Below are 27,855 nucleotides of genomic sequence, written 5' to 3' on the forward strand. Positions count from 1 at the left end.
AACTAGTAACTAACATTTTCAAATAATTGTAGTTGAGTAAAAGTACAATATTTGCTTTTGAGATGTAGTGGAGTAGAAGTAGAAATACAGACATTTGGAAATACTCCAGTAAAGTAAAAAATACCTCAAAATGTTACTTAAGTACAGTACTTGAGTAAATGTACTGAGTTACTTTACACCACTGCACTCCACCCCCCCCCCCCCCCCCCCCTCTATTTACAAGTCTCACTGGGTGTTGCTGCAGACTTCCAGCACAGACAGCTCACAGAGTGTTTGTGTGTGTGTGCACTGTGTACTATACTGCATGGGATAGTGAGTGAGTGCTTGTGTGTGTGTATGTGTGTGTGTGTTTTGTGTGTTTGGGCGTGTGTCAAACCCGAGTGGCTTCCCTTTCAAAGTTTCCTGACATGTTCCTCTCTATGCCCATCGAAGGACGTCCCACGCCATCGGGCCGCGGCAAGCGCCTCCACCTCTGAGGAGCCGGCAGAAAGAAGACGTGGCGACAGACGACCTGCCGAGCGCCGTGGCAGAGGATCTGGCGCAAGTATGGAGTAAGTATGGAGCTGTCATGCTTGTTTGTTTGCTTGCTCTTGATAGAGGATGGTTTGTTTAAACTCGGCTGACAGATTAGTGAGGATTGCCGTCAGTGTCAGTCAGTCAGCAGAAACATCAATGTAGTGATTAAGATGTTTTGGCATGCGTGCATGCATTAACAACCACTTAATCCCTCTATGCTGTATACTATTTTCCCTGAATGTTCGCCCCAGAATAGGGACGCCAGGGTTCAAGTGGTTAAGAGCACATGCAGCGAAGCTGATACACATGCGCCACACGCACGCACGCACACACACACACACACACACACACACACACACACACACACACACACACACACACACACACACACACACACACACACACACACACACACACACACACACACACACACACACACACACACACACACACACTCACTCAGTTTCTCGTGCTATCGGCAGCTCAGCGATGATGTGTGTGTGAGCACTGAACGCTCGTGGCACGCCACTCACATACATTCCAACTATGTTCGTGGGGGGAGTGTGGGGGGGGGGGGTAGAAGTGGTCTCATGGGGTCACAGTTGTGTATTTTGATAAGGCTCGGAAAATTCTTCTGCCCGCCACACCCCACCGCCCTGTGCCCCCACTTTAAGGTATATTTTTCTGACTTATTGTTCCCGTGAACCAATGAGCATGAGAGGGTTCAGTGCAAAGCCACACTGCCGGCTGCCATGGCGAGGGAGTCCCTGGACAGGAAACGCATATGTATGACTTGTTCCAGCAGGATGCAATAAGGCTTCCTACGCGCCAGTGTTGTGGGGTGGGACAAGCGTGCAGGGAAACTCAGGGACTCCCTAATGAACAGGATGACGACATTGTGCTCGTTGTTGTATTTTTATTTTAACCCTCTTTTCCCCTCTTTAACAAAAAAGAAGAAAAACCCACATCAAATTGTGTGCTGAGTACTGCTGACTCAACAGGACCTAAAGCCACCCAGACAAGCTCTGACACAAACGTCCCTGTGTAACACTCACTCTCTATCCCTGTGTTTGTTTGACACGACTTTGGTTAGGAAGTAATTAGGGTATTTACACAGTCTGGGGTATTTACTCTGTGTTTCATCTGAGAACCAGTCTTTTCTGTTGTCCCACAACCTGATTGGGTGGAATATCTGTCATGTTTGACAAGCTTCATGGGTCATGGAAATATGTCAAACATGGGCAAAAAAAGTACCTTTAATGATCTCTGTTTCTCAGCTAGTGAGTTGAGACCCAAAAATGGGTCATGAGATGTCCCATGTTGGAAAACATAGGGACTAGCTATTTAGCCTATGACTTGGTCCATTCATTTTTTGTTCATTTTAAAACATCATCGTGCCAGCATTGTTTATAGACAAATTCCCAGGATATTAAATATCATGGTGTGTAATCTGGAGGACACTTAACAAAGATGGAGTTGGATATATCTGGAGATAAAATAGAACCACAGCTGATGAAAAATGCCAAAGATAATGGCCCAATTATCTGCGTGCTTGTTGCCAATGAGCATACATCACAACACTATACTGTGTGTCTCATACTCATCGTGCATCTTTCACAGTGTCGTGACCATAAAAAGGGCACTGGCGTCTGACTATGTTCTGAAAATAATGGGGCCATCTTTCCTCTGGTGTTCATCCCCCTTCAGTCTGTCACAGTGTGTGGCAAAGCCAGAGGTGTTTAGTTTACAACCTGTTGGTAATCACACTAATCTCTGAGCAGCCTGCAACAGCTGCGTTTCTTCCTATTTGTCTTTCCAGACAGCTTTGGCCTGGCCTTGGCTTTTTGCAGTCACAAAACATGTCGGGTAATCACAAGTATAAGCAACGTGTGGCAGACTTTTGCACACCCATGCAAGTGTGTAACACAAACACTCATTAGCACCATTATCGTTAATTTGAGATAAGCTGTTAAACTGACCCGTGTTAAACCTTGATGGCAGTCTACTCTTGCACCGTAGTGAGAAATAATAAGCAGCCAACCATAAACTTGTTGCCTTCACTGGTGTGTAGTACCAGGGGCTCACCATGGCGACGACCCTAAGCTCCTAACAACTCATAAGAGAAGAGTGTTGTGTTTAATTACTGGTTTGCTGAAACAAAGACGTTCCATAAACCAACATTATTTAAGAGTTATTGTTTTAGCTGGTCAAACAACAATACCACATCAAGTACGGTCAAGCTGTTTAGGGACTAACCAGTCCAGTAGTGGCCCAGTTAGTCGCTCTACCAAAAGCTGCTTCACAGTTCCTTTGAAAATGAACGCACGCTTTCGCAGTCCAAGTGACGCAGCTGCGGCCAAGAGGACCAGAGTTGTTGGCTGCACATGAGGGTCACGCCTCGGTTCGTGCACCACCATAAATCTGAAATAGTGTGGACGGTGCTGCAGTCATGTAAAAACTCCCAACGCCTCCTTCAAGGCGGTGTTTTTTTATTGTTTTGTTTGCTGGATAGCTTAGCCACATGAACCCCAGCATCCCTATTCTGCATGCAAACATTCAGCAAAAATAGCAGTTCTACAAGTTCTCAATGCTTCACAACATGAGATGTTGTGAGCTTGTAGATTCGCTATTTTCAGCAAAGATATGTACTGTAGACTGTAGAGGGAAACAAGGAGGGGGCAAGTCAGTACAGTATACAGGGTTCAAGTGCTTAGATAGGTGCATATCTGTGGGAGCTTGCGCACGTCAAGCCAAAGAAAGTGTGAACTAGCTATAAGTGGCATGGTGAGGACGTTTTTGGAGCTCAAACGTGTCCATCGTGGCGGCTGAATGAAGAGCGAGCTCATTCATCTTTTGGCAGATGTCTGCTGCTCTGTCGGTTTCTGCGGGACTTGGCCGTCCATTTAGTCTTTCTTTGTTTTTGGAGTCAACTTCCTCCGGCCACAATTTGCATTGAGCTCTGTTAGTGCCAATGGTTCTATTCCACATACACGCATGCACGCGCGCGCACGCACGCACGCAGTCGCACCCACACACACACACACACACACACACACACACACACACACACACACACACACACACACACACACACACACACACACACAGATCAGAGATGTTCACCAGTAGAGGGACTCAGAACTGTGCACCATCTGTGCTGCTGTAATACAGATGGACTCTTTCTCTCTCTCTCTCTCTGAACATGCTAAATCCCACATCAGACACTTGCATGCTTCAATTTGCCCCTCAATGAATGAAAAGTAATAGCCCACGCCCCTCCCCCCATCCTCCATGCTTCCCTCCCTCCATCTCTGTCTCCGTTGCCCTCCCATTTCCTCCCCATGTTGCAGCTGAATTAAAAGCTACACCTAAATGTATAATCAGCATCTTGGCCATCATCATCGTCGTTCCGCTTCCACAGCAATGTAGATGAATCATTCAGGAAAAAATACGGGTGAAGTGGAGGGTGGTGGGTTGGGCTGGGCAGGGGGGGGATGGGGGGGGTCTGTTTCTTACCCCCTCCCTCCAAACCCCACCCCTTCCAGTGTCCTCCCATTCAAGGCAGGCACACGGCACAAAATGAATTGGGTCCCGGTGGGGCATGGAGGGGTCATGCACCAATCGATGACCTCTACCCCGGTCATCCATTTCTCCAGGATGCCTGGCTGGCATGTCCTGGCATTGCTGGGACGCAGGGCAGTGGGGTATTGATCCACAGAGGTCCAAATCACCCACTGTTCGGCCAAGGAGGCGTTTTATGCCTTTTGAAGTCTGTGTTCAATGTGTGTTCATTGCTTTGAAAGGGTTTCATAATAGATGGGAGAGGTCATTGAAAACTCATGCAAAACACACTTATGGACTCCCCCCCTTCTCTCGCTCTCTCGCTCCGAGTCCAGATGGTCGTTCCGATATTTGCTTAAATATGTTTGCACCGCCATTTATTGTATGTCGTGATGTATAGGCCGTGATTGAATCAGCTCACAGAGTGAAATGGCAAATGTAGGTCATTCAAACACAAAGAGCGGAGAAAATTGTCCTTGCAAATTCTTCTTAAATAAAAGGCTTTGTTTAAGTTCAGCCTACTTGATATCTGTGTTTGAACTTGCCTCAATTAAGACCGCTTATTTGCACCGTCACTCCTTGCCTGGCAGGAAATGTCTGCCTGGGTGGGTGAACACAATTGGCTATTATTATTTTTTTATTCCAATCTACAATCTCAATGCATTGCGAGCATGTGACTATTTTTGGGGCGGTGTAGCCGCCCCCTATAAGTGAGTTTTGGACACCGACCAAAAGATTTGTATACCCCCTAACCCTTCCATTGTTAATGCAAATCGATACTTTTGCAAAGTCAGCCAATCACATTACAGCTAGTGTCATCACCACTAACTGTAATGTGATTGGCTGACTTTGCAAATTCAGGACTGTGATTGGCTAGCGAAACACATGACACATGTGCAGCCCTATGAATAGCAGTATGGACTTTAAAAAAAGTCATTTATCCTTTTTTTTAAGTGAGTCATGTTGTGATGACCACACACCGCCCACTTCACACTGGGTGTGATTTTTTAAACATTTTTGAAAATTCTCACCTATAATGACATAGGGATGCCAAGGTTAAAGTTGTTAACAGTATTGGTACAAAAGGCAGTGTTGTCAGTTGTGGCCTCACTAACTCATATTCACAAGTTGAGCCAATGCAATTTCTTCAACACCCAGCAGATTGTATTGAATCATATTGGCTTCAACTGTAGAATACATTTAGGCCTCTCAGTGGCATCATGTCAATCAAAGTTTATTGCATATGCAGCATGAAAAAAAAATGAAAAAAAAAGATTATCCTACCAAACCACGAGAGTCCATTTTCATGGAAAGTACCAGGCTCATTATGGCCATTTATCCATGACTGTGTCACCGGATGATGAGCTGTGTTCTCTGAACGAGGGATCCCTCAATGGGTCTAAGTGTTATCATTAAGCTATTATGGCCTCACATTATCCAGGGCCTAGTGTGGAGCTGTCTGGGGCTGCATCTACTCAGCTGGGTTCTGCCTCACTCCTGGAGCAGCAGATGTTCAAAAAGAGAGTTTGCCCCCCCTTCCTCGCCTCCCCAACACACACCCGCACATGCACGTGCACGCACACACACATATTTTATTACTATACTTGTGAGGACATCATCATTTTAGGATGGTAAATGTTATAAATGCCATTTTTACTATTTTAAACCCTAATTGTACGACCTGACTTAGTTGCGCAACTAAATAACTCCAACCCTAACCCTAAATCTAACCTCTAAATGCCTAATCCTAACCCTAACTTGAATATTTTCCTAATTGTAAGCCTAACTCCCTAAACGCACGCACGCACGCACGCACGCACGCACGCACGCACGCACGCACGCACGCACGCACGCACGCACGCACGCACGCACGCACGCACACACACACACACACACACACACACACACACACACACACACACACACACACACACACACACACACACACACACACACACACACACACACACACACACACACACACACACACACACACACACACACACACACACACTACACACACACACACACACTCATAATGCGCACTCACCATCCCTCCCTGCCTCCCTCCTCTTGTCTACACTCTGGTATCTAATTAGGCCTGTAGCACAAAGACTCCCAGATGTCAGCGTCTTCCAGGCCTCCTTTGATTGTATCCTGTCCACTCCTGCTGACTGTCTGACTGGGGGAAGTGTAGAATATAAGCATTGGGCGCGTGTCTCTCTGTGTAGGTCAACACCAGACCAGTTTAACATAGCTATAATTGGCTTAGGTGTAAATCATTCAGAGGGCATTGAGAGGGAGGTCTGAGCAAAAGAAAGAGAGAGGCAAATACTGGAGAGACATTGTGTGGTTTTGTCACACGTTGACCCATTTCTCCATGTCTGTTAAGTGTCCTTGAGCAAGAAGCTGCACCCTTACTAGCATTTGACAGTCAGTGGATGTATTAGTAAATTCAGTCATTCAAAGGTTTCAGCGTAATATTGTGCTTTCTTGTTGTTCGCCATTTCTGAGCTTTGACTACAGTAAGTGTTGGAAGAGCACATTAGAGCAGTACTCTGATGTGATGGTTGTAAAAATGTCACTGCATCAGCTTCTTAGCTGGTTAACAAGAGCATGTGTGTCATTCTGTGATGCAATACCATCCGCTTGGGCCAGCCTAACAATTACACATTATCTTACAAAAATATAACAATGCTATTCCAATGTTACACTGAGTCTATTGAGTTTATTGGGTAAATAACATTGTTTGCTTACGCATTAGTCCTTGTTGCTGTAAATCTAAAATTGTAGAAATGTCATGGCAGCATTGTTGCTCTTTGCCCTCTTGACACTGGCTAACCAATTCTCCTTTGTAAATGATCAAATATTACTACCACACTGCTACGCTGTGAGGAGCACTATGATTCCACAGCAGTGTCAGAGTGGATTTAAGCACATACTCTTTGTAAGTCGCTCTGGATGAGAATACCACTTGCCTAAAATTACAAGGTGTCTGAGTGGCCCAGTGGTTAGTGAGAACGCCCTGAAGAGCCACGGTTTTGAGCCACGCGACAGCCACTGATTCTCACACTGATCCCCCAATCTGCACATGCATCACTCTGGATAAGAGCATGGTCTGAAATGTAAAGGCATCATCTTCTCTGTATGATAAGGTGTTTGTTGTCTTGTAGCTAACCTACATAGTATCAGATGATGGTCTTTGGTCTCGGAAAAGCTATCCATCGGACTGCGAACCAGTCTGCCGCAAGTGTGCCAGTTAATGTCACATACTGTAAGAAAGGTTAGTCATCAAACGGGTAGGCACTGAAGCAAGGGTTTCAGTGCGCACGCAGGGCCCACGATGGCACCCAAGGTAAATGTCATTCTGAGATACGAAGATTAGCACAGTAGATATTGTCATATGGCCTTTAAAATGACATCGAGCCGCTCTACATCAACTGCACATTTTGCTTTGAACACAAAGTCACCCAAAATAAAACCTGATAATGATATTCCTCTGGTTAAGATGTCCTTTGTCTGTCAACCAACTACAATATCTCATGGTGACCCGATTTTGGGTCCGCAAGGTTGAGTGGAGTGGAATGTGACATTCGCTCTTGCATCCGTTACACAAGCCTTTCCCTCAAAGTCAATCATTTGTGTTGTATTGTGTATTGATGTTGTACTGTATATACGTATATTCGTTTATATATTGACAGTACACAAACACTTGGTTATTCTCAGTGAATAAACGTCATTCTTACTCTGAAAGGATTTTGATATGACTGTTGGCATGGCAAACTCTGAGCCGGCAGTTCTTATGATAAACTCTTAGTTTGCTGAAGGTTCAGCATGTTTATTTCAGTATGCTTTCAACTGGCAAGCGATTCATTCTTGTTGTGTTCTGCACTAACTGTCAGGGACCGCCAGACTTTTGTTGTGGGTTAATGTTCTATCGCCTGCCGTTATCTCGTCTCCCCTGATTATGGCAATTAATGTGTTTGTTTAATCTTTTATCACTTCCGCGATCTACGGTCCACTGTTTCATCTTCTCGTCTCTTGTGCACTGCGCGTGCACCCCAAGGAACATGCTGTCGGTGCCTTCTGTCTCTAGTCGGAGCAATCAAGTGCTGCGCCATAATCCATTTTAATAATTTGCTCTCGGTTTCCTGCAGCCCCCCACCCCTCTATCACCGCATCCCAAAGGAAGCCATTGGCTGTACTTCCTCTGCTAATCTGTAGTGGAAAGGGACGAGCGACTGACACACAACACACACATCGTCATTCCGGAGATGCAACTCTATGAGAGAATCTGTATTCTGATGCTTCTGTGTCATTAAAAGACAGCATCTTTGATATCCTGTAGAGTGATTAAGCCGCTTCCTTCTACTCTACATAGCCTGTGGGCTTTCAGAAATGGGGGCAAGACATGACAGTGGCCTGTTTAACAATACATTGTTGTCGTTATTCAATGAATAAAAAAAAGAGAAGAAAATACACCATTGTTTGATGTAGGGTACAATTCGGTATTCGGTATAACACGTCATTTCCCGATGAGCCGGGATGTTTGATGGATGATGTCACTAAGTGTGGTGTGACAGAAATAGACTGTGGCAGATGCTGAAGGCGTTTTAGGGACCTTGTTTGGGAAATGCGCTGCTTGCATAAGTAGGGTTGTAATAGGGGTGTCACGATTCACTTACCTCACGATTCGATTCAAAATCGATTCCTAGGGTGCCGATTCGATTAAAATTGCGATTCTGCGATTAATTGATATTCGATTCGATTCTGCGATTTATTGCGATTTTCTAGGGTGCCGATTCAATTAAAATTGCGATTCTGCGATTAATTGATATTCGATTCTGCGATTTATTGCGATTTTCTACCCCAAATCACTTTGCTTTAATTATACTAGAACATTTTAATATAATATAAACCATGAAAAGTTGAATCATACACTTCAATGCAGCCAGATCATGTCAGTCAGTCTTTCTGACATTGATTTCAGACAAAGTGCCAGTGAAAAAGGTACTAACTTAAAAAAAAAAAAAAAAAAAATTTAATAAAAAAATCGATTTTAATATTTTGATTCGATTTTTAAAATCGTGGCATTAAGAATCGCGATTTATTCATGAATCGATTTTTTTTGACAGGCCTAGGTTGTAAGGCAAGTAAACATTGAGTTACTGAGTTTCTTTTAAAAGACAAAGAAATGCTTATCCGGCACAGGTCATAATAACCAATTTTGGACAAAGCCTTAAATTCTGATGGTGCACAGAGACAGACCCAGATTAAACACTCAAGGAGTAGTGTTACATAAGTGCAGTGAATATAACCTTCCTGTTGGCCTATGTGTCAGTCAGCACCTTTGTCTCAGTGTCAATACATTCTTGCACCAAACCCGCCAAGATAAATCCACTATGTGTACTGCAGAATACAGAGGTTCGACAAAGAGCTTACCACGTCATATCTCGCCAGTGACATGTGCTGAAGTCATACATGCGTGCATGCACAATGGCAACATTGCCCGGTCAGACAGAGCGGAGGTCTCTGACCCCTGGTCCATCGGCTGACCTCTGACCCCACCTTCAGCAACAAGGAAGTGGTGAGCTTAGACTGCAGGCGGTAAGCTCCCCACTCTGCAGGCGGTAAGCTCCCCACTCTTTGTGGAGGAGTAGTATGCGTGAAGAGTTTATCTTCGTCCGTGGCCTCAGTCCGGCCAGGTCCAACTGGTTCCCAGCGCTGTTTAGAGAGGGCTAGAACAACACAGGCCTGGAGGCTCTAGAGGACTGGGGGGTTGGGTGGGGTTGAGGGTGGTTTGCGCGCCGGCGGCAGGGTTAGTTGGTTGGTCGGTCGGTACAGCAAATGGCAACATCCAGCCACTGGGACCAATCTGCTCTCCCTTTTGGAATACATTTCCCGCTCACAAGCCATACTGGCGTAGCTTGGGGAACAGGAGCGAGAGGAAAGGAGAAGAAGAACAGGAGCGAGAGGAAAGGAATGAAACGGAGAAAGTTGTGGAAAATGACAAACGAAGGAGAAGCGTAGTGGAAGCAAATGACGGGGGCCTTTACACAGAGTTGGTGGATTCATGTAGCTCCTTTGTTGGTATGACGCTCAACAACATGGACTTTGATCTCATTTACACTGAGGTGAATGACCTCCTAACCGTTTCTCTACTACATTTCTTTCCGCAGCAGGAAGTGAAGGATACGAGGTGTCCATTACGTAAAATGTAACTCTCGACTCTCCCCTCCCCCCCCTTTACCTCTCCCTCCCTCCAGTGATTCCCAGGTGTGTGGTGCACTGCCAGGAAGAGTGGGCATGAACAGACACCTGGAGAGGAGAGAGCAGTTGAAGAGACTGTCTCTGGACAGCGGTCTTGTGGTAAGTCAATCAGCGACATTGAAACTCCTAGTCTACTACTGCTAGTTCTTCTGTTTTTTTTCCCCGAGTTGATGATATCCACCTGAGGTGGCGAGTTGAAATAACTCCCAGATTAAAAGTGTCTGCCAAGGTTCCACAATGCTGCAGTTGAGAAACAACTGTGGTAGATTGCATTCAAGAGATGACTTATTGCACGCTGAGCGAGCAGCTGTGTGGTTAATGCTCAATGACGCATTAACACGTGTGGCGTTGGATGCACTGACTGTTGTGGGGATCGAACTTGTGACGGACCCTCAGGCCAGTCCGCTGCTAAGCTGCCTATGTTGTACATTGTTTGTTCTGGATGGACTTTTAGGATTAGCTGGTCAGGTGAAAGTCTTCAGAATGTAAACTTCTCAGCCTTACGCTGACGGTATTGACTGAGTAATTTTGAAAACACTATTTAAAAAAAAAACATGGACATGGCGAAAATCGAGCAAGGAGGTTCTTTCCCCTATATATCTGCTCCAGCACTTAAGATAAATAAGGATTTAAACAGTGTAATGACCACATGCATTGTGAAGATAACTGTAACCGCACTAAGCATCCCTATTCTGGTCATGTAATAGGCAAACATTTTCAGAAAATAGCAGATCTATATAAACTCACAACGTGTAGTAGAGATTTGATGTAGAGGGGGAGGGGGGGAATGGAAGGGACCAAGTGTAAACCCCCTGGGGACACCTTTCAATGAAGTATAGGGTTTAAGTGGTTAATTATTACTCCGCAATATATCATGCAGTTCAAACACGCATGGACGCAAGTGTGCTCACACACACACACACACACACACACACACACACACACACACACACACACACACACACACACACACACACACACACACGCGCGCGCGCACATACGCAGAGGCATTTCCATGTGTCAGGAGGCCGAGAGAAAGCAGTGTTTGGGGAAACTGCAGGCGATGGCTGCTTGATTGACAGGTTTATCTGTATCACCAAGCTGCTGGCGGGGCTCACAGCAGTGGAAACTTGTTTTGGCTCAGGGTCAACTGAAGGTGAATCTGTTGGGAAGAGAGTGTCTCTTTGGAATGCCAAGTGCAGGCTAGCAGAGCTACTGGCTGGGCTTCTGTGTTTCACGTGTTGTTTGAATCTGCTGTGCAATGGAGCTTACCCTCTGCTGAAGCACTACTGTGGTTCACTTTGGAATTTGTCTAAGTTTATATGAGTTCCTCACTCAGTGTTAAAGCTGCAATCTGTAAACATTTTTTTTCCTACCATTCAAACAATTCCTACCACTCAGTCAAGAGGGAATCCCTGCTTGGCCAGGGGGGAGATGTGTTGTGCCCATGAGCTTCAGACACTGACAGACATTACTATCTGTCAACTAGTAGGCATCCTACCTGACACCTGAGTCTAAATGTCTCAATGAAAGAGTTAGGAGACAACCTCCAACCACGGCAGATGTGCAAGTTTTGTTGTATTAATAATGAGCTTGTAGATCTGCTATTTTTGAAACATCATGACAATTTGTGCAACTCTTTGAATACAGTATATATATTTGTTTTTACAGCTAAAATGTTTAACGCAATTTTTTGCTTCTAATGGTCCTTGGAACAAAATCTTTTGAGATGAGGGTTCGTGGCCAAATAGTTTTGGCATTGACATTAAAACGTTTGAGAACCACTGATGTAGCAACATAAGTTTTTTCAGAAAACTGTCATTTTTTGAATCAGCCTCAGGTCTTAATCGGTTAACATACTCTACCATTACAGATTGGTTAAACTGTAAAGGTTAAACTGTAAACTGTAATTGGTTAAACTGTACTTACTTTAAATCTCTCTGGATTTAGAGCGTCTGTTAAATGCCTGAATTGTAAATTGTTAAAATAACGTTTTAATAATTAAAAGAATAAGTCCTGGATTGGAGCTTTAACTCTCTGAGTGTACAAAGGAACGTTCAAATGAAACAAACGCGTCCATTTGGGTTCATTTGTACATTCTCTGAGTTACAGATGAACACTGAGAGTTTTAGTGGTGGCTGTTTCATTTCAGAAGTGGTCTTGGTCAAATTGTGCAATGTCACGTTTGCACAATTTCTAATGAAGCAATTCCAAAAGTTCACTTTGTTCATCACTGATAGGATTGTCCACTGTTTATTAAATAACAACAATGTACAAGAGTATCCACACAATGCATCTTTTATTCTGTTTGTATGACCTCGTGTGACTGCAGCAGACAGGCGTGGGCTCATAGGTCATTATTTATAGCTCTTGATAAACACACTGCAATGTGTCACAAGCTAGCAGTTTAATCTAGTTGTTTACAGTTACAGTAGGCCAACACATTTTCCTGTAATGTCAATATGTCTTGACATGTCTTGAGGTCAGGTGAATTTGAAGCGTTCTTCCTTTTGACCCGGCGAAGAGTCTGTGATGCGCCGTGTGTTTTGTTCGGTGCTCTTGCGCTCTTTGCCGAATTGTCTCTCGATGCGTGAAGAATTTTGGTGAATGACGGAGTGATAAACCCCCGATTATCAACCTCACCGACAATCACTATCTGGGATCAGACACGCTGCAGTTTTAATTGCTTTAATTGCAAACTAGGCGACCTGATTTTACTTGCGGAAGTGAATCTGGGTCACATTTGCGATATGGTTTATGATTCAACATGCTCCTATTTGTCCACTCTACTAGTCATGCATGCATGTGTTCTCTCTCTCCATTTCTCTTGTGCCCTCATTCAACTCTCTATCACTTTCTCTATTTCTTTCATCTTGGGTTTCAATTCAACACTCTCTCTTTCTCTCTCTCTCTCTCTCTTCTCTCACTCCCTCTCTCTGGCTCTCCGTTTCTCCTCCTCCGTTCCTCATTCTCCATCTCTTTCCTCTTTCTCTCTCCCATATTGTTCTCTCTCCCTCTCTACTCTCTCCCTCTCTACTCTCTCCCTCTCTATTTCATTTCAGTCACTAATTCAATCATTTCCCTCCCCGTCTGTCTCTCCCTCTCCCTCTCCTCTCTCTCTCTCTCTCTCTCTCTCTCTCTCTCTCTCTCTCTCTCTCTCTCTCTCTCTCTCTCTCTCTCTCTCTATTTCTTGTCTCTTCTAATGGTTTCTTCTTTGTCAGTGGAAGCTGGAACATAAGGCCACTGATTTGCTTCAGTAGTGGGACACGAGGGAGCCTGAAGCGGTGGCGCGGTGCCAGACTAGATTTGATTTCTCACCATGAAAATATGGAGCTGGTTCGATGGGTATAGCAGATTCTGTGTTATAGGAATGTGAGGCACACCCTAATGAATTTTCAAATAATTGCGAACTTTGGTGCCAGCACAGTGGGATGCTGAGGTTAAATGCAGAGAACCTCTAACCCCGACCCAAAGAATTAAGGGATCCACTGCATGCCTTTTCATTAATCCTGTTGAAAGTTGAAAAATTAAGTTGGAAAATTACTCTCTACACAAACGGAATGGGAAATATATTAACCTCCATAAGTCTTTATTGAGAGAGAGACAGCAGGAAAGCTGAGAAGGTGACATGGCTCGGGAGGAAAGCTTGTTTTGGGATGGAATACTGGGCCGTCAGGGTTATGTGTGGTTCTGATGGACACAAAAAGGTATAATCTCATTGACAGCATTGTATGGACCAATGTACACGTTATATTATAGCGCTAAGAGTAAAGAGGAGCAATTGGTGAGACAACATCTGTAGAAGTGTACTCACAAAAAATATGTCTAATCCCTGTACGTTACTACCCGTTTATTTGCCTCTCTTATTTTGACTTTTTTTTGGTTTTCTGTATCTGTCCTGTTTCTAACTGGGGTACTTCCATGACAACTGAATTCCCCTCCTGGGATCAATAAAGGTCTACGTATCTATCTATCTAAAGGTGAAATTAACATTATTTCAGATAATAACATTGATTGAAATGGGAGTCCCCCAGGGCTCTATCCTTGGCCCCCTCCTTTGTTTCCCTCTACACCAAATCTCTTAACGGAAATGTGCCAATCTACAAGCTCTACAAGCTAGTGAGCTTGTAGATCTGCTATTTTTGCAGAATGTTCGCCTATTTTTGCCAAAATGTTTGCCTATTACAGTTTTTCACAATTGTTAACACACAAAAAGCCCAAATTCGGCACAATTTTCACAACCTTAACTTCATGTACTAATCGCTCCACCTAATTTGGCACTACTTCACACTCCCTTATCTGCATTAGACTCTGACTTTCCTTCTTTACACTCTGATGTCAATTACATTATCACCTTGTTGTCCAAACACTACACACAATGTTCAGTTGTTGCACACACTTCTCACATAAAATCTCAAAGCATCAATCTACAACACACCTTGTTGTCCAAACACTACACAATGTTCAGTTGTTGCACACACTTCTCACATAAAATCTCAAAGCATCAATCTGCAACATACAAATAGTCAAATCTCTAAACATTCAGGTCTGGAGAGCAATTTGCACCACCGGGCTGCTCCAGTGCGTGAGTGGTTCCAGGACCACCCCAGGTATTTCTGTACCTTGGACCTTATTCTCCTTTCCTGAATCCCATTGAGGAGTTCTTTTGAGCTTGGAGGTGGAAGGTATATGAACGGAACCCACAGAGCCGGGTCCTACTGCTCCAGGCCATGGAGGAGGCTTGTGGCGACGTCACTGTTAGGGCTGTGAATCTTCTGCTATCTCACGATTCGATTTGATTCCGATTCTTGGGGTCACGATTCCGATTATTTTCAGATTTTTTCAAAACAAACGATTCTCGATTGAAACATGTTTTTTTTCCAATTCAAAATTGAAAAATGTCATTATACAAAAATCGTGAAAATCGATTGCAGCCCTAGTCACTGTTGAGGCCTGTCAGGGCTTCATACGCCACTCGAGGCGAGAAATAAAACTTTTTTGGCTGCATATTTGTGTTTTGTTTTATGTTTGACTATGAAAAAAGTAGGCCTACACTGAGTCATTTTACAAAAGGAGAAATGTCTCATCCTCCAGAGTCATTGTCATTCATATGGTGTGTTCTATTTATATGATTGTGTTTTCAATTTTGCCCTGCAGTGTGCTGTAAATGTTTGGTAGTGTGCAGCAAATGCTTAGTTGTGTGTACTCAATGAATGGTATGTGTGTGTCATTTGAAAATATGGCTTTGTGGACCAAATGAAAACACGAGTTCCATTTTGTGAACAGTTAAAAGATTTGATGGCAAAGTGTCATTTTGCAAAGGTGAGATTTGCAGTTTTGGTGTGTAGTTTTGAGAAAGCCGTTATTGTTTTGAGAAACGTGTGTTAACAATTGTGAAAAACTGTAAGCCATGCCCAGGATAGGGATGCTAGGGTTCCTGTAGTTAGAATGTGACCTGTATCCGGATTGTATTTCATCTGGATAAGGAAAATGCAAGTTATAAACACACGCAGCACACATTGAAATCAGGATGTGATCTGGAGGTGGTCTGGCTCACATTGTGATCTGAACTCAGTCAAAAGTCAGCCTGGTGTAAATGCAAGAGAAACTGTCCCGCAATTGAGCAAAGCCAAATCCTTTGTTCGTGACATAATGCTGCCTATCTTAACCAACCACGTGGAGTAGTGACTGAAAGAGAGAGGAAGGTGGAGCCTGGTCTTTATCCCTACTCTGCTGACGAGGGACCCGTCTCCAGGCCTGATGGCCCTGTTGGCCCTGGCACAGATAAACCCACTAAAGTCCTGTAAACATTTCCTTTCCTGGGAGGATATGAGCCTGTGATACATTTATTTGTACAGGCATTGAGAAAACACAAGGGGATGTTTTGGTCATTTTGTCAGGCGACAGGCACGGCGCTTTCATGTTCTGGCTTTCCTGTTCGCATGTACCTGTGACTCTGAGCCAGTGTGAGATGGGCCCGTGTGTTTGGAATTGTGTAAGCATGTCAGTTTATCACTGGGCTCTTAATGTATGACACTTTTCTGATGCCAGAGAATGCAAAGAATGTCGATACTGTTGAATGAGTGTTGTTCAGTCATGTTTGTCTTTTGTGCAGGAATGCATAGGGAATCATTAGTATTTCTCTTTTTTCTATTATCAACGGTTTATTTTGAGGGCTTGTTTGTTGATCTGACACAACTTAAACATTCCACAGGCTTCATGATCCACTTAGATGATGAACGATTTCTACTGGGAGCCTCCCCATTACATTTTCAGTTCACATCAGAAGCATGTAAAGTTAACCCCCCTTTAGCCACGACATTTCTGAAACGGCCGCTAGAGACAAAAATACCATATGCCATCTGAGGACCAGGTAAAATATTTATGTCTCCTCTTGGGGATGGATTACAGAGCCTGGCTTCACACAAAAGACTCTATCAATCGTCTATGGGTAATTTGTAGAACATAGGGGCTTATATGTCAGTCTGGACCACCACACACGTACTGTATAATGCATTAGGCCAACATATGGTTTCCTCAATGTACGCCAGCTTGGTTTAAGGGAATTTTACTGGGCCAAGTAGTGCAATCCAAAGCTTCTCACTGCTTTGGGTATTTTATTTATTTTAACATTCAAATGAATTGATGGGTACCTTGATGAGATGACTTCCTGTCTTTGTGTGTGTCTGTTTACGCATAAAAATCGGGACCGTTAATTTGACATAACCCTCTGGACTGTGTAAAATGGTCAGAAATAGCACCTTAGTGTGTATACTTCTGTCTGCTGGTAGGTCTTACAATTTTCACACGAGCTGGACAGTGATCTGAATTCTCTTATTGGTGTGTTTCCTTCCACTCTTCTTGATGTGACTTGGAGCAGATTGTTTATGGACTCTGTTCTAGATCAGAGGCTATCTACTGTAGCCCAAGGATGGCGCCAGCAGAAGAGTCATAGTAGCAGCAGCAGCAGCAGCAGCAGCAGCAGCAGCAGCAGTGGTAGAAACTGGGGCACTGTTCCACGTTATGTAATTCCCGTGTTGCTGGGCTGAGCTGGCACCTCTATTTATTTTTATCGTTTGATGATGTGTGCCAGCCTCCAGATGAGACTATCTTCGTCATGCAGGGATGCACGCGACGCAGTGTGGCGAGGCGAGCCCCCGTGGCTGTGGATGCTCTGCGAGCCACATGTCGCTATATAGCTGCTGCTCGCAAACTTAGCTTTTATCTAGGTCACCACCAGAGAAATGATCTATGTTTCTGGTCACTTCTTCAACCCACACCGGTCTCTTGATTGATGCGTAGCACCGGCACAATTTCGATGTTTTTAACCTATTTTTTAAGATCATGCTGGTTTGAAATACAGGAACGATTCAAACTCAACCCACTTCTGACTTCGGTTTTGCTTAATCTCCATTTGTAAAAGAAAAAAATGCCTTGATCCACGTAGAAATGAATATTTGCCTTATTTGACACGCAAACCGAGAAAGTCTCACCACCCTTCTTCCTGCCAACATTTTGTAACGCGTGCAGCAATGCAATCACACTCCCTGTTAATTGGTAACAAAAGACTAAAATTGAAAACACTCAGCATGGGTTAGGGGGGTGGTGCTGGGGGGCGGGGGGGGGCTGGGTTAACAATCAAGCAGTCCACATCACTGATTAAACGCTCTGCTGAGTATTCACGAATCCCGTTGGATAAACAGCATGTGGTAGCGCTTTCCTGTTTATCTCCCATGTATTTGGGTGCAACCCCAACCCCTACTGGCTTTTGACAAACCTCTTTACTTGTTGAAAGTCTTTTACAAGTCTTTTACATGCTGATTTGGTGCCATGGTCGTTATGCTGGGATACAACCTCTTGTTTTGTCGGCCTATCCCAGCCATTGGCGGGAGTTCGGCAATAAAATTACCGTGGAAACAGGAACGGCTCCCAAAACAGACAAATTAGTTGGGTTTATGCTAAATTTAAGTGCAAATGAATTGGATGATAAGCCAGCATGGCGTCCACTTGGCAGGGCTCTCTCTCTCTCTCTCTCTATTCCTCTCTCTCTCTCTGTCTCGTCTCTCTTTCTCTTTCAGCACATCACCGATAGTAACCAGTTGTTACAATGCAGAATAGAGGCATAAAAGTCGGGGAGAAAACTCCTCTAGCTGGATGGTAAGAAGTGCTCTGTCTCATCTGATTGGCTCCCACATCGTCAAGACAGACAAATGTATTGGTTTGATATTATTACTGAGCAGCTCAAACTAACTGAGCGTAATTATACATTAGAAACCTACCGACAATACAGTTCTCGCTGAGGGCCCTGTTCTCACGCCATGTCTACTACATGACACCAAGCGAGTGTGTGCTCACTCAGTGTGTCAGCTCGATTCTCCAGGAACTGGTGTTAAGTGTCGGATCCCAACGCCCAGACTGACTGGGCAACCGGGGAGAGAGCCAATGACATAAACCGATTTAGACTCTCTCTCCTTGGATCTGACACCTCCCCTCTCTCTCTTTCTCTTTCCTTCCTCTCTCCGTTCTTCCCACCACCACTGCGTGGGTCTCTGGCACTTAATCTCTGGGGTTTTTAAATGAAGTCTCTCAATAGGGGGTGTTGCAGCCGCTGGCTCGGGCCCTGAGAAAGCCCTCACAGTGGGCAGGTGACATACCACACATACCTGGGCACACTGCGTGGAGAGCTGTGGAGCCACGGGGTGTGGGAACCTAGCAAACCCTGGGTCGCTCACCGACAGAGAGGGAGCCCAGGGAGAAATGTTCCCCTCATTTGGTCTCATGGGAACTCTCTCCTCTGACATGAGCCGAGGCGAGCAATTACAACCTTGTTTTTTTTTCCTCCCCCTCGAGACTCCAGTTTAGAAAACCCCAGCGGCTTCCCCTCACATCCAACCACAAGCTGTGGATAAGGCCCCGGCAGTGACTAGCCTCCGTCTTCTCGTGAAATCGGTTTAATAATTATTGAGGCTGTTTTGATATCGTCTATTTTTCCAACCTCCGGGTAACGAGATTTGTCAGACCCCAGAGGCTTAATAACGCTGCCTTTGTTTTTATTGGGCCCAATTACGTGTTTTATGGACCCTGCCCTCACGTGTGGCTAAGTTAAATAACACTTCTATTTTCCTTATCACAGGATTTTGCGGGGGAAAATGACAAAGGGCATGGTCACATAATATGAGACATGATTTCTCTCACGTGATGTTTGTTGAATATGGGTAATTGGATTACCTGTATTTCCCTATATTCCACTTGAGTAGAGAGTGTTGTGAAATTACTTCTGGCTTTCACTCTGGCTGAGTTGGAGCCAAGAATTTCTGTCTGACATGGTTATCGTCTGCTCATCACGGGAACTGCAATTTACAATTTAAGCATTTAGCTGACCATCTTATTCAGAGCGACAAAGTGCAAGATCGGCATAAACAGTATGAACTCTCTTCAACTAAAAGGGTAAGCATTTGAGTAAACAGAGTGTCTTATAGTAACTGATAGCAGGTAGACATCAAACATCAGACATCAAATACTTGTGGACAAGCAAACAGCATGCATCATCTAGCTCAGTGGTTCTCAACCAGTGGTCCTTGATGGGGTTCCAGGTGGTCCCCAGCTAAATGGAGAGTTGGTATAACCAAAATGGACCCTTATTAGATCTGTAACTCTTGAGAGTGTAAAATGAAAGGTTTCATTTTACGCTCTCAAGAGTTAAATTATTGTTAATCATCTGCATTACTTAATTTACAAGAAGTCTACACAATTAGAGAATGTAGTAGAAGTGTTATTTTTGTTACGTTACGTTTGCCTGTTATCTCCTATGGTACCACATCAATACAGCATGGAATTGTGGACAAAATCTTATCCAACAATAACAAAATATTCTAAGTCTTGGGTATGAGAGTCTAAATCTCATCAAACGGTGGTCCGTGGCTCAAATGCTGAATACATAATGGACCTTGATTTGAAAAGGGTTGAAAACCACTGATCTATCTCAATAACACATGCATAGGATACTGTATATGAACAAGTAACATACATATGGATAACACAACTGGCATCTATCTGCAACACGTGCTTGTACAAAGGAATAAGGAGTGCAAGGGGATGAGTGTGGAAAGATGGGGAGTCCTGACTGGGGGGGTGGGGGGTGGGGTCTGGGTCACTTGGATTGTTGGCCAGGGTGGGGCGGTAGTGGCTCAGGAGGTAGAGCAGCCGCTTGGGAATCTGAAGGTTCCTTGTTCGATCCCTATAGCTCCCCTGGGTTAGTGTCGAAGTGTCCTTGAGCAAGAAAGACACTTAACCCCAAACTGCTCCCGATGAGCAGCTTGGTGCCTTGCATTGTTTTCCTCTGTCATCGGTTTGTGTGTGAATGTAATGCACATTGGAAAAATGCAACATTTACAATTTTTTTTACAATTTTGTGTTGTTGTGGGCCAGCGGGGGAGTGTTGAAACTTCTGACCTGTGTTACAAGTTGCATGTACATTACATGCCTTTGTAAATACACCTGAGAAAGAACATTTTGAATTAGAACTAGAACTTGCATTCCTCTCAGTTAGAGATGAATGACAGCTGTTATATTGTCGTGTTTGTTTGAGCGTTGTTTGTTTATCAACTCACAGTACAAAAAAAGAACTCACCGTACAAAAAAAGTATTTGCACAATTTGTCGAGATAAAAATGGTACCACCTGCCAGCCTCAGAGAAAAGGGCTTGTGCCAGACTGCAGAAGAAGAGCCCTGCTTTGTCGGGTGGAGGTCACTGTTTCTTTTATCTACTGTTTTGTAGTCGCCCAGGGACCTTGTTCCAGCTTGTGTAATTGGGACGTCCATTCCCCCCCCCCCCCCGTCCAATAAGGCTGCCTTTGTGGCCTCAGTCGAGGAGCCAATTAGAGACTTTCTCTTCCTCCAATCACAACAGAGATCAAAGCTGTTACCGGGCTGCATGCGGTCGTTGTCACAACCCCCCTCCCGTTGAACGTTACCGTGTGCAGGCCTTCCTCTGTTCTACCCCGTGGTCATCATCTCTGCCAGGAACACAGAGGGTCTTTCATATAGGCCTCAGCGCTGCAGGGATAAGAAGAGACCACACACTGCAAAATCCGCAGTGTCAGTTTAACTCGACGAGTAACTCTGAGAATAGCTCAGGGTTTTACTGTGTACTCTCTCTGTGAGCTTTGACCTAGCCACAGGATGAAATGCTTTGAGCCGCTCACCGTGACCTCAGACTCACTCCTGTCTCGAGTTAAATGAGATAATGATAATAATATTAAAGTTTATTTGCATGCATGGCTGCTTTCATACAGCTCAATGTGCTCTGCCAGCAGCAAGAGATAAGTGGCACCACCCTTGCCCAGAAGACAAGAATAGACATAATTTATTGCACCAGATTAAAAGCGTGTGACGTGTCAGCCACCGAAGCCCTTCATCAGATGGAAATAAAGGTGTTTGTTGTGAATAAATAAAACTCCAGCAAAGTATTTTACTGTCGCTGAAAGGGTAAAAAAAGACCTGCTTGTTAGCTGCTGCTGTGTGTCCATTTGCGTGAGATTAAGCCTGATTTATAAATGGTTGCGCCGGTGTCTTGCACCACAAATAGCCACTCTGTACATTGTCTATTTTCTGCACAGACCACCCATATGACACCACACATGGTGCAACACCACACATGGTGTAACACCACACATGACACTACGGGAAACACAAGTACAAATTTAGACTTATAGGGCACTCCAATTTTGTGTCATCGTCAATGGCAATAATGGAATAATAATGGAACATCTTTCCACTGGCCATCTTAGAAGTGACGCTATGGAAGGGAGCTCCACTGGGCACCCATCAGCCCAGAGCCATGGCTCACAGCCGGGGGAAGGGAGGCCTTCTGGCAGGGCCTGGGGATGTGTGGATGGAAGGGGAAGATCAAGGTTTGGGGGTGAGACGGCCCGTCCTGCCTCGTCCTCTTCTGACTCTGCACAGAGGCTGCCCTGTGGCCACGTCCTCCTCCTCATCAGGGCCCCTCCCAGCTGGCGGGGCCCCGTGAGGGGCCCCATTCATTCCACGTCCTCTGAAAGGCCACGATGCAGCACCGGAAAACCTGAGGGATGCTGCCTTGTTATTGGGTTTGACTAATGGAGTTATTGAACAGATCAGGTCAGTAGGGTTTGTTAGGACTATTTCCTTCTATTTACGCTTGATTTAACTTTGTCTGTTCTTCAATCTACCTTAATTATAAAGTGACGTGTTACATCAACTGAGTGAAAAGGCACAAAATGAACTTTACTTGGAACATGTGGCCTTATTTTAACCAGTATTGTTCACTTTGATATGGGTTGATTGATGACATTTCATTAGTGTGTATTTGAGTGCATATGTGTGCGTGCGTGTGTGCGCACGCACGCACATGCGGGCATCCGTCCATCCCTGTTTTTACGTCTGTGTTGCTTGTGTTTTGGGTACATAATGCATATGCAAGTGCATACAAATGCGTGCGTTTGCATACATGTGTACATTTGCATACACCTGTATGTGTGTGGCTGTGTATTTTGTGTGTGTTTTCACAAAGGATAGGATTGTGTGTGCTGGAGTTTGTACCTGGAGGTAGCTTTGTCGTCTCTAGGCCCCTGTCATGTACAGTAGTCCACTGGTCTGGATCATGTTCCACCTGGGTCTTCCTCCTCTGCCGTTTACCCCCTTAACCAGATGAACCCCATAGCATCCCTATTCTGGGCACGTCATAATAGCCAAAAATAGCCAAAAATAGCCAGTCTACAAGCTCACAATGCGTCGGCTGTTTTCAGTAAGAGAGTTGGTGTAGAGGAAATAAGGAGGCGCCGAAGTAGTATAGATGGGGGGGCCCTGTTCAGCGAAGTACGTAGGGTTTAAACGGTTAACCCTTCCAACGTCTGTCTTAATAAGGCCCAACATACGAAGTGCAGTAGACTGCACAGTTGATTTTTAAATAGTAAACAGGGAGATTTTAAAGGGACTGTTTCCACACGTGTTCATACCTGAAGATGTCATTAGCGGGCCTCTAGACTCAGTAAACACTGAGAGTCTATACTGGTTCAGCCTGTATGGTGAGAAGTTCCATCCAGGTGTTCATGTAAGGGGGTGGTGCTTCCTGGCACCTGGTGACCTTTGTGTTAACAGGGGTTAGGAGTTATGACCCTAAAAGGGTTGGAGGTTAGGACCTGGGCTCGCTTACGTGCATAAGAAACCATACATTCCTGCATACCTAGATACAATCTTATGGCTCAAAGAGTCATGGTTGAACTGTCTGTTTGGGCCTTGTTTTGATCACTTTCACTGAAAGTTCTTTCTCCTTCGAGTATACATTCTTAAAATACTCATACACATTCCCAGCCCGAAATTTTGAAAGTTAGATCTAATGATTTCCAAACGAAGCGTCTTTGAATCAAGATTAAAGGATACATAGCTAAAATACGACAAGGGATTCATTTATGACCATTGATGTAGTGACTAAATTAAATGACGCCATGCATCTGCTGTGTGGACAGCTGGCTGACATGACAAACATCTTCCACTCGCTTGATGTGCAAGCGACGTCTGATGACTTCATTTTCGCTCCCATCATTTCTCAAGAGCGATGCCTGTGCTGTACCTTTTGACTCACGCAATAGATTTCCCATTAACGAACCTCTTACGGTTAAGTGGACCAAATACTCCCTGAGTCAAGGTTCAATGGAAAACAATTGTCACCTCCTGGTATGCACAGGCCTGGGGATGGACTGTTTTTACACCTGCTTCAGACAACCTGTGGCGGTGTGGCTGTGTGTGGCGTCATAAATTCCTGAGCGAGGCTCGCCCAGGCGCCTGCTGACTGATGAGTTTTCTAATCAGCGTCTGAGGAGGAACATGACCACCTGACAGTCAGTGTGCATCAATCACCCTGACAGTGGCACTTTACAGGTTCAAACTCCCTATTCTCTGAGGGAAAACATGGCTTAGTGATAAATATAGGTCAGGCCAGCCAAGATTTAGACTCTTGTCAGAATATTCATTCTTGTGCTTATGATGGTTTTTGCAAATCACTTATACATGTATGTAGACAATGTGGTCGATTTAACCACTTAATCTCTATATACTTCGTACAACGAATATCTAAAATAATCGATCTACAAAGTCACAACGCATCGCACCGCAACAAAAAATGATTACATTTTTGTTGTTGAAAATGTGCCCTAAGTAGGGTGGCCCTGAAGTGATTAAACTGTTTTTTTTAGACTGAGGGCATGGCAGACACAGAAAAGGATATATCTTTCTTTGTCTTTGCTTTGTACCTTATAGTCAGATTGACACCTCAGAGGAGACATAAGAGAGAGGTTTCTGGCAAGATCTGATCTCAGGCCAGTTTCAGTAATAATAAAGAGGTTCTCCCCCCATATCCCCTTTTACAAGACCCCAGGTTGTACATACGGTAGTAGTGACTAGTGAGTGTAGAGAAAGTCTAATGCAGGCTATTCGAAACATTCCATTTATCTTTCCAGCTGCACTGCTTTGAGCTTGTACAAGAAGCTCTGCTTGATCTGATGCCGGGGGGAGGGGGCTGGTGGGGCAAAGTGTTAGGGAGGCCTTTTCATTGGCTACTGAAGATTCATGCTCTGAGCGTTAAGGGAACTGCAGTCAGTTCCCTTAACGCTCTCTCTCCCTCTGTCTGTCTTTGCTGTCCATCTATTATTGTGAGTAGCAGTGGTAGGGCTTGTTTGTCAGTAGACAAGACAAGCAGTATAGTGTTGGCCACACATTGGAGACACAGGCGACCGATGACACAGGCGACCGATGACACAGGCGACCGATGTTTGGGTCCAATACCGATTCCGATTTTGGAGAGTCCTAGAACGCCGAACTTACCAATGTTTTGACCCTATTTTGTAAAAAAGTGCAAAATAAATTCTAATCAATTAGAAAAGCGTAGTTGATTTTATGTATATTTTTCAATATATAAAAAAAATAGAACTACAAGCTCACAAAGTGGCGCAACACAACATGTTGAAAGCTTGTAGATTGGTTTATTTTTTCCAGAAAATGTTCAAACATGGGATGCCAGGTTGAAAGTGGCTAAAGATTCGGCTGCATAATTTCTGATACCAATTGTCAAAAAAGTCAAATAATGTCCGATATACTGAATCGGCCAGCCCGCTATATGGGTCTGGCTCTACAGTAGACAGTAGACCCACCAGACAATGATGTGAGTGTTGGCCAGACAGTGGAGACACAGGCCGGGAATATGGAGTGTGTCTGTGAAGTCGGCGCTAGACTGCTCTGCTGACACACATTAATGTTTAATGTCACTCGCTACGTGTGCATAGACATAAACATTGCAGACAGACAGATCACAGATTTATAGAGATAGTATGCAACACACAAACACGCACATGCACAAACGTACACACAGAACCTCAACCAACATATAAATAAATACACACTCACACTTCCATTCGCACTTCCACACGCTCACATAAACACACACTCGCACACACACACACACGCGCGCACACACACACACACACACACACACACACACACACACACACACACACACACACACACACACACACACACACACACACACACACACACACACACACACACACACACACACACACACACACACACACACACACACACACACACACTCGTGGGTCAATTCCAGGTGATTTAATACAACTTGACGTGCTGCTTAAATATTGACAAGAGGCTGGGGAGCTGATGTGGCTTTGTGGCACTGCTGGGAAACACTGCGAGAGGATTGTAGACCAGGCACTTCCCTGCCTGCTGCATCATCATTCCAACACGCAGCCCACAGCGCACACGCACGCACACACACACACACACACACACACACACACACACACACACACACACACACACACACACACACACACACACACACACACACACACACACACACACACACACACACACACACACACACATAAACATGCAGTGGTTGGCAGCAGATGGTTCTGAGCCAGCAAGCGAGGGCACAGAGTAGAACGGTGGAACGGAGCGGAAGACAGCAGCAGCAGAAGAAGAAGAGAGGGAATACACGATAGAACGAAGAGAGAGAGAGAGAGAGAGAGAGAGAGAGAGAGAGAGAGAGAAACAGACAGACAGACAGACACAATGAGCCAGTTTGTGGACCATGCAGTCGTGTCCATCTGCGGCAGGATCAGGAACGTCCCCCTGCTGGAGCTGCTGGTGGTGAGTCCCTTTCTCTTCATCCTCCCCTTCATCCGTCCACTCACTCCTGGTTGTGGAGGAGTTGTGTGTGTGTGTGTGTGTGTGTGTGTGTGTGTGTGTGTGTGTGTTTGTGTGTCAGAGGTGGGTGGGCGCAGGACATATTCAGTCTATCCGGGGTGGAAGGGAATAATAAGGCTAATATCCTGCCCCTTCCGACACTGACCCCCACCCCTCCAAACACTACGCCCCACTGCTGCTGCTGTCCCAGACAGGAATCATCCACGTTCAGACATGCAGGACGATGGAGGTGGTGATGGGGTGGGGGTGGATGTACTACTGTACAGTAACTCTGCACCAGGAAATAAGGGTACAATAGAGGTATAGAGTGCACGCATTGCATTCTTATTTGTCTCTGCCTCGTGTGTGTGTGTGTGTGTGTGTGTGCGTGTGTACGTACGCGCACACTTGTGTCTGTGGCCGTTTGCGAGGGGGAATGTCTGCAGGTCATGTATGAGTCTGCTCTGCTCAGATGTTTGTATCCATGTGCAGTGTGATATGGAATGCAGTGCACGTGCAAGTACTTGTGTTTCTCGTTCCCCCTACAGTATATGTCTAAGCGTGTGTGTGTGTGTGTGTATGATTTTCTTTTTTCTTTCCCTTTTTGTACCATTTTCCGTATGTAGGTCATTCCGGGCGCGCTATAGCTGCCAACAACTAACTGTTAACTGCGTGCAAAAGGAGCGCTGCATATTTCAGACACGGCTCCAGACGGTCGCGGGGATGAGAGGAGACCTGGCGGCCATCTGTAGAGGTCGTACCACCTCGGGATGCTGCATGCGGTCGCCTCAGACCACGCCGCTTGACAGCTTATTACTAGGTCAGCAAGAAGTGGGCTCTCTGACGCGTTGACAGCCAGATCTAAAAATAGCTTTTAGCTCTGGAGACTGACATTTTGACAAGGCTTGATCAACTCCAGTTTGATTTGATGATCTGGCGAGGGGAGATTAATCTGGGGATGGGGGGGTGGGGGTACGGCGGGATCCCATTACCTCCCGCTTTGATTGGTTGACAGGGATAGGAAAGTGATTTGTGTTCTGGTGGAAAAATAAGGACGGAGAAGCAGAGAGAAAGGGTGATTGATGGATTATTTTTGGGGGGGGATTTGTCTTTTTTCTTTTTTTTTCTCTCTCTCTCTCACTCTCTCTCACAACAATCCTGTCTCACCCCTTTTCACCCCTTCACTCTCTCTCTTCCTCCTCTCTCCGTGTATCCCTCTCCCCCCCCCCCCCCCCCCCTTAACTTTCTCTGCGTGTCTTC

The 27,855-nt window shown here is 44.9% G+C and overlaps 1 protein-coding gene across 1 annotated transcript in view; it reads left to right on the forward strand.

The window, feature by feature from the left end:
• The first annotated feature begins 449 nt into the window (after window positions 1-449).
• Window positions 450-27,855, forward strand: part of LOC311041177 (nck-associated protein 5-like) — a 146,321-nt gene continuing 118,915 nt past the window's right edge. Inside the window, exons 1-2 of the mRNA XM_084051699.1 lie at window positions 450-551; window positions 10,344-10,446. Of these exons, the coding sequence (XP_083907825.1) occupies window positions 547-551; window positions 10,344-10,446 (108 nt within the window). The 5' untranslated portion in view covers window positions 450-546. The remainder of the gene's footprint in view (window positions 552-10,343; window positions 10,447-27,855) is intronic.

The sequence above is a fragment of the Gymnoscopelus microlampas genome, assembly GCF_963454915.1.
Source record: "Gymnoscopelus microlampas genome assembly, chromosome: 24".
NCBI lineage: Eukaryota > Metazoa > Chordata > Actinopteri > Myctophiformes > Myctophidae > Gymnoscopelus > Gymnoscopelus microlampas.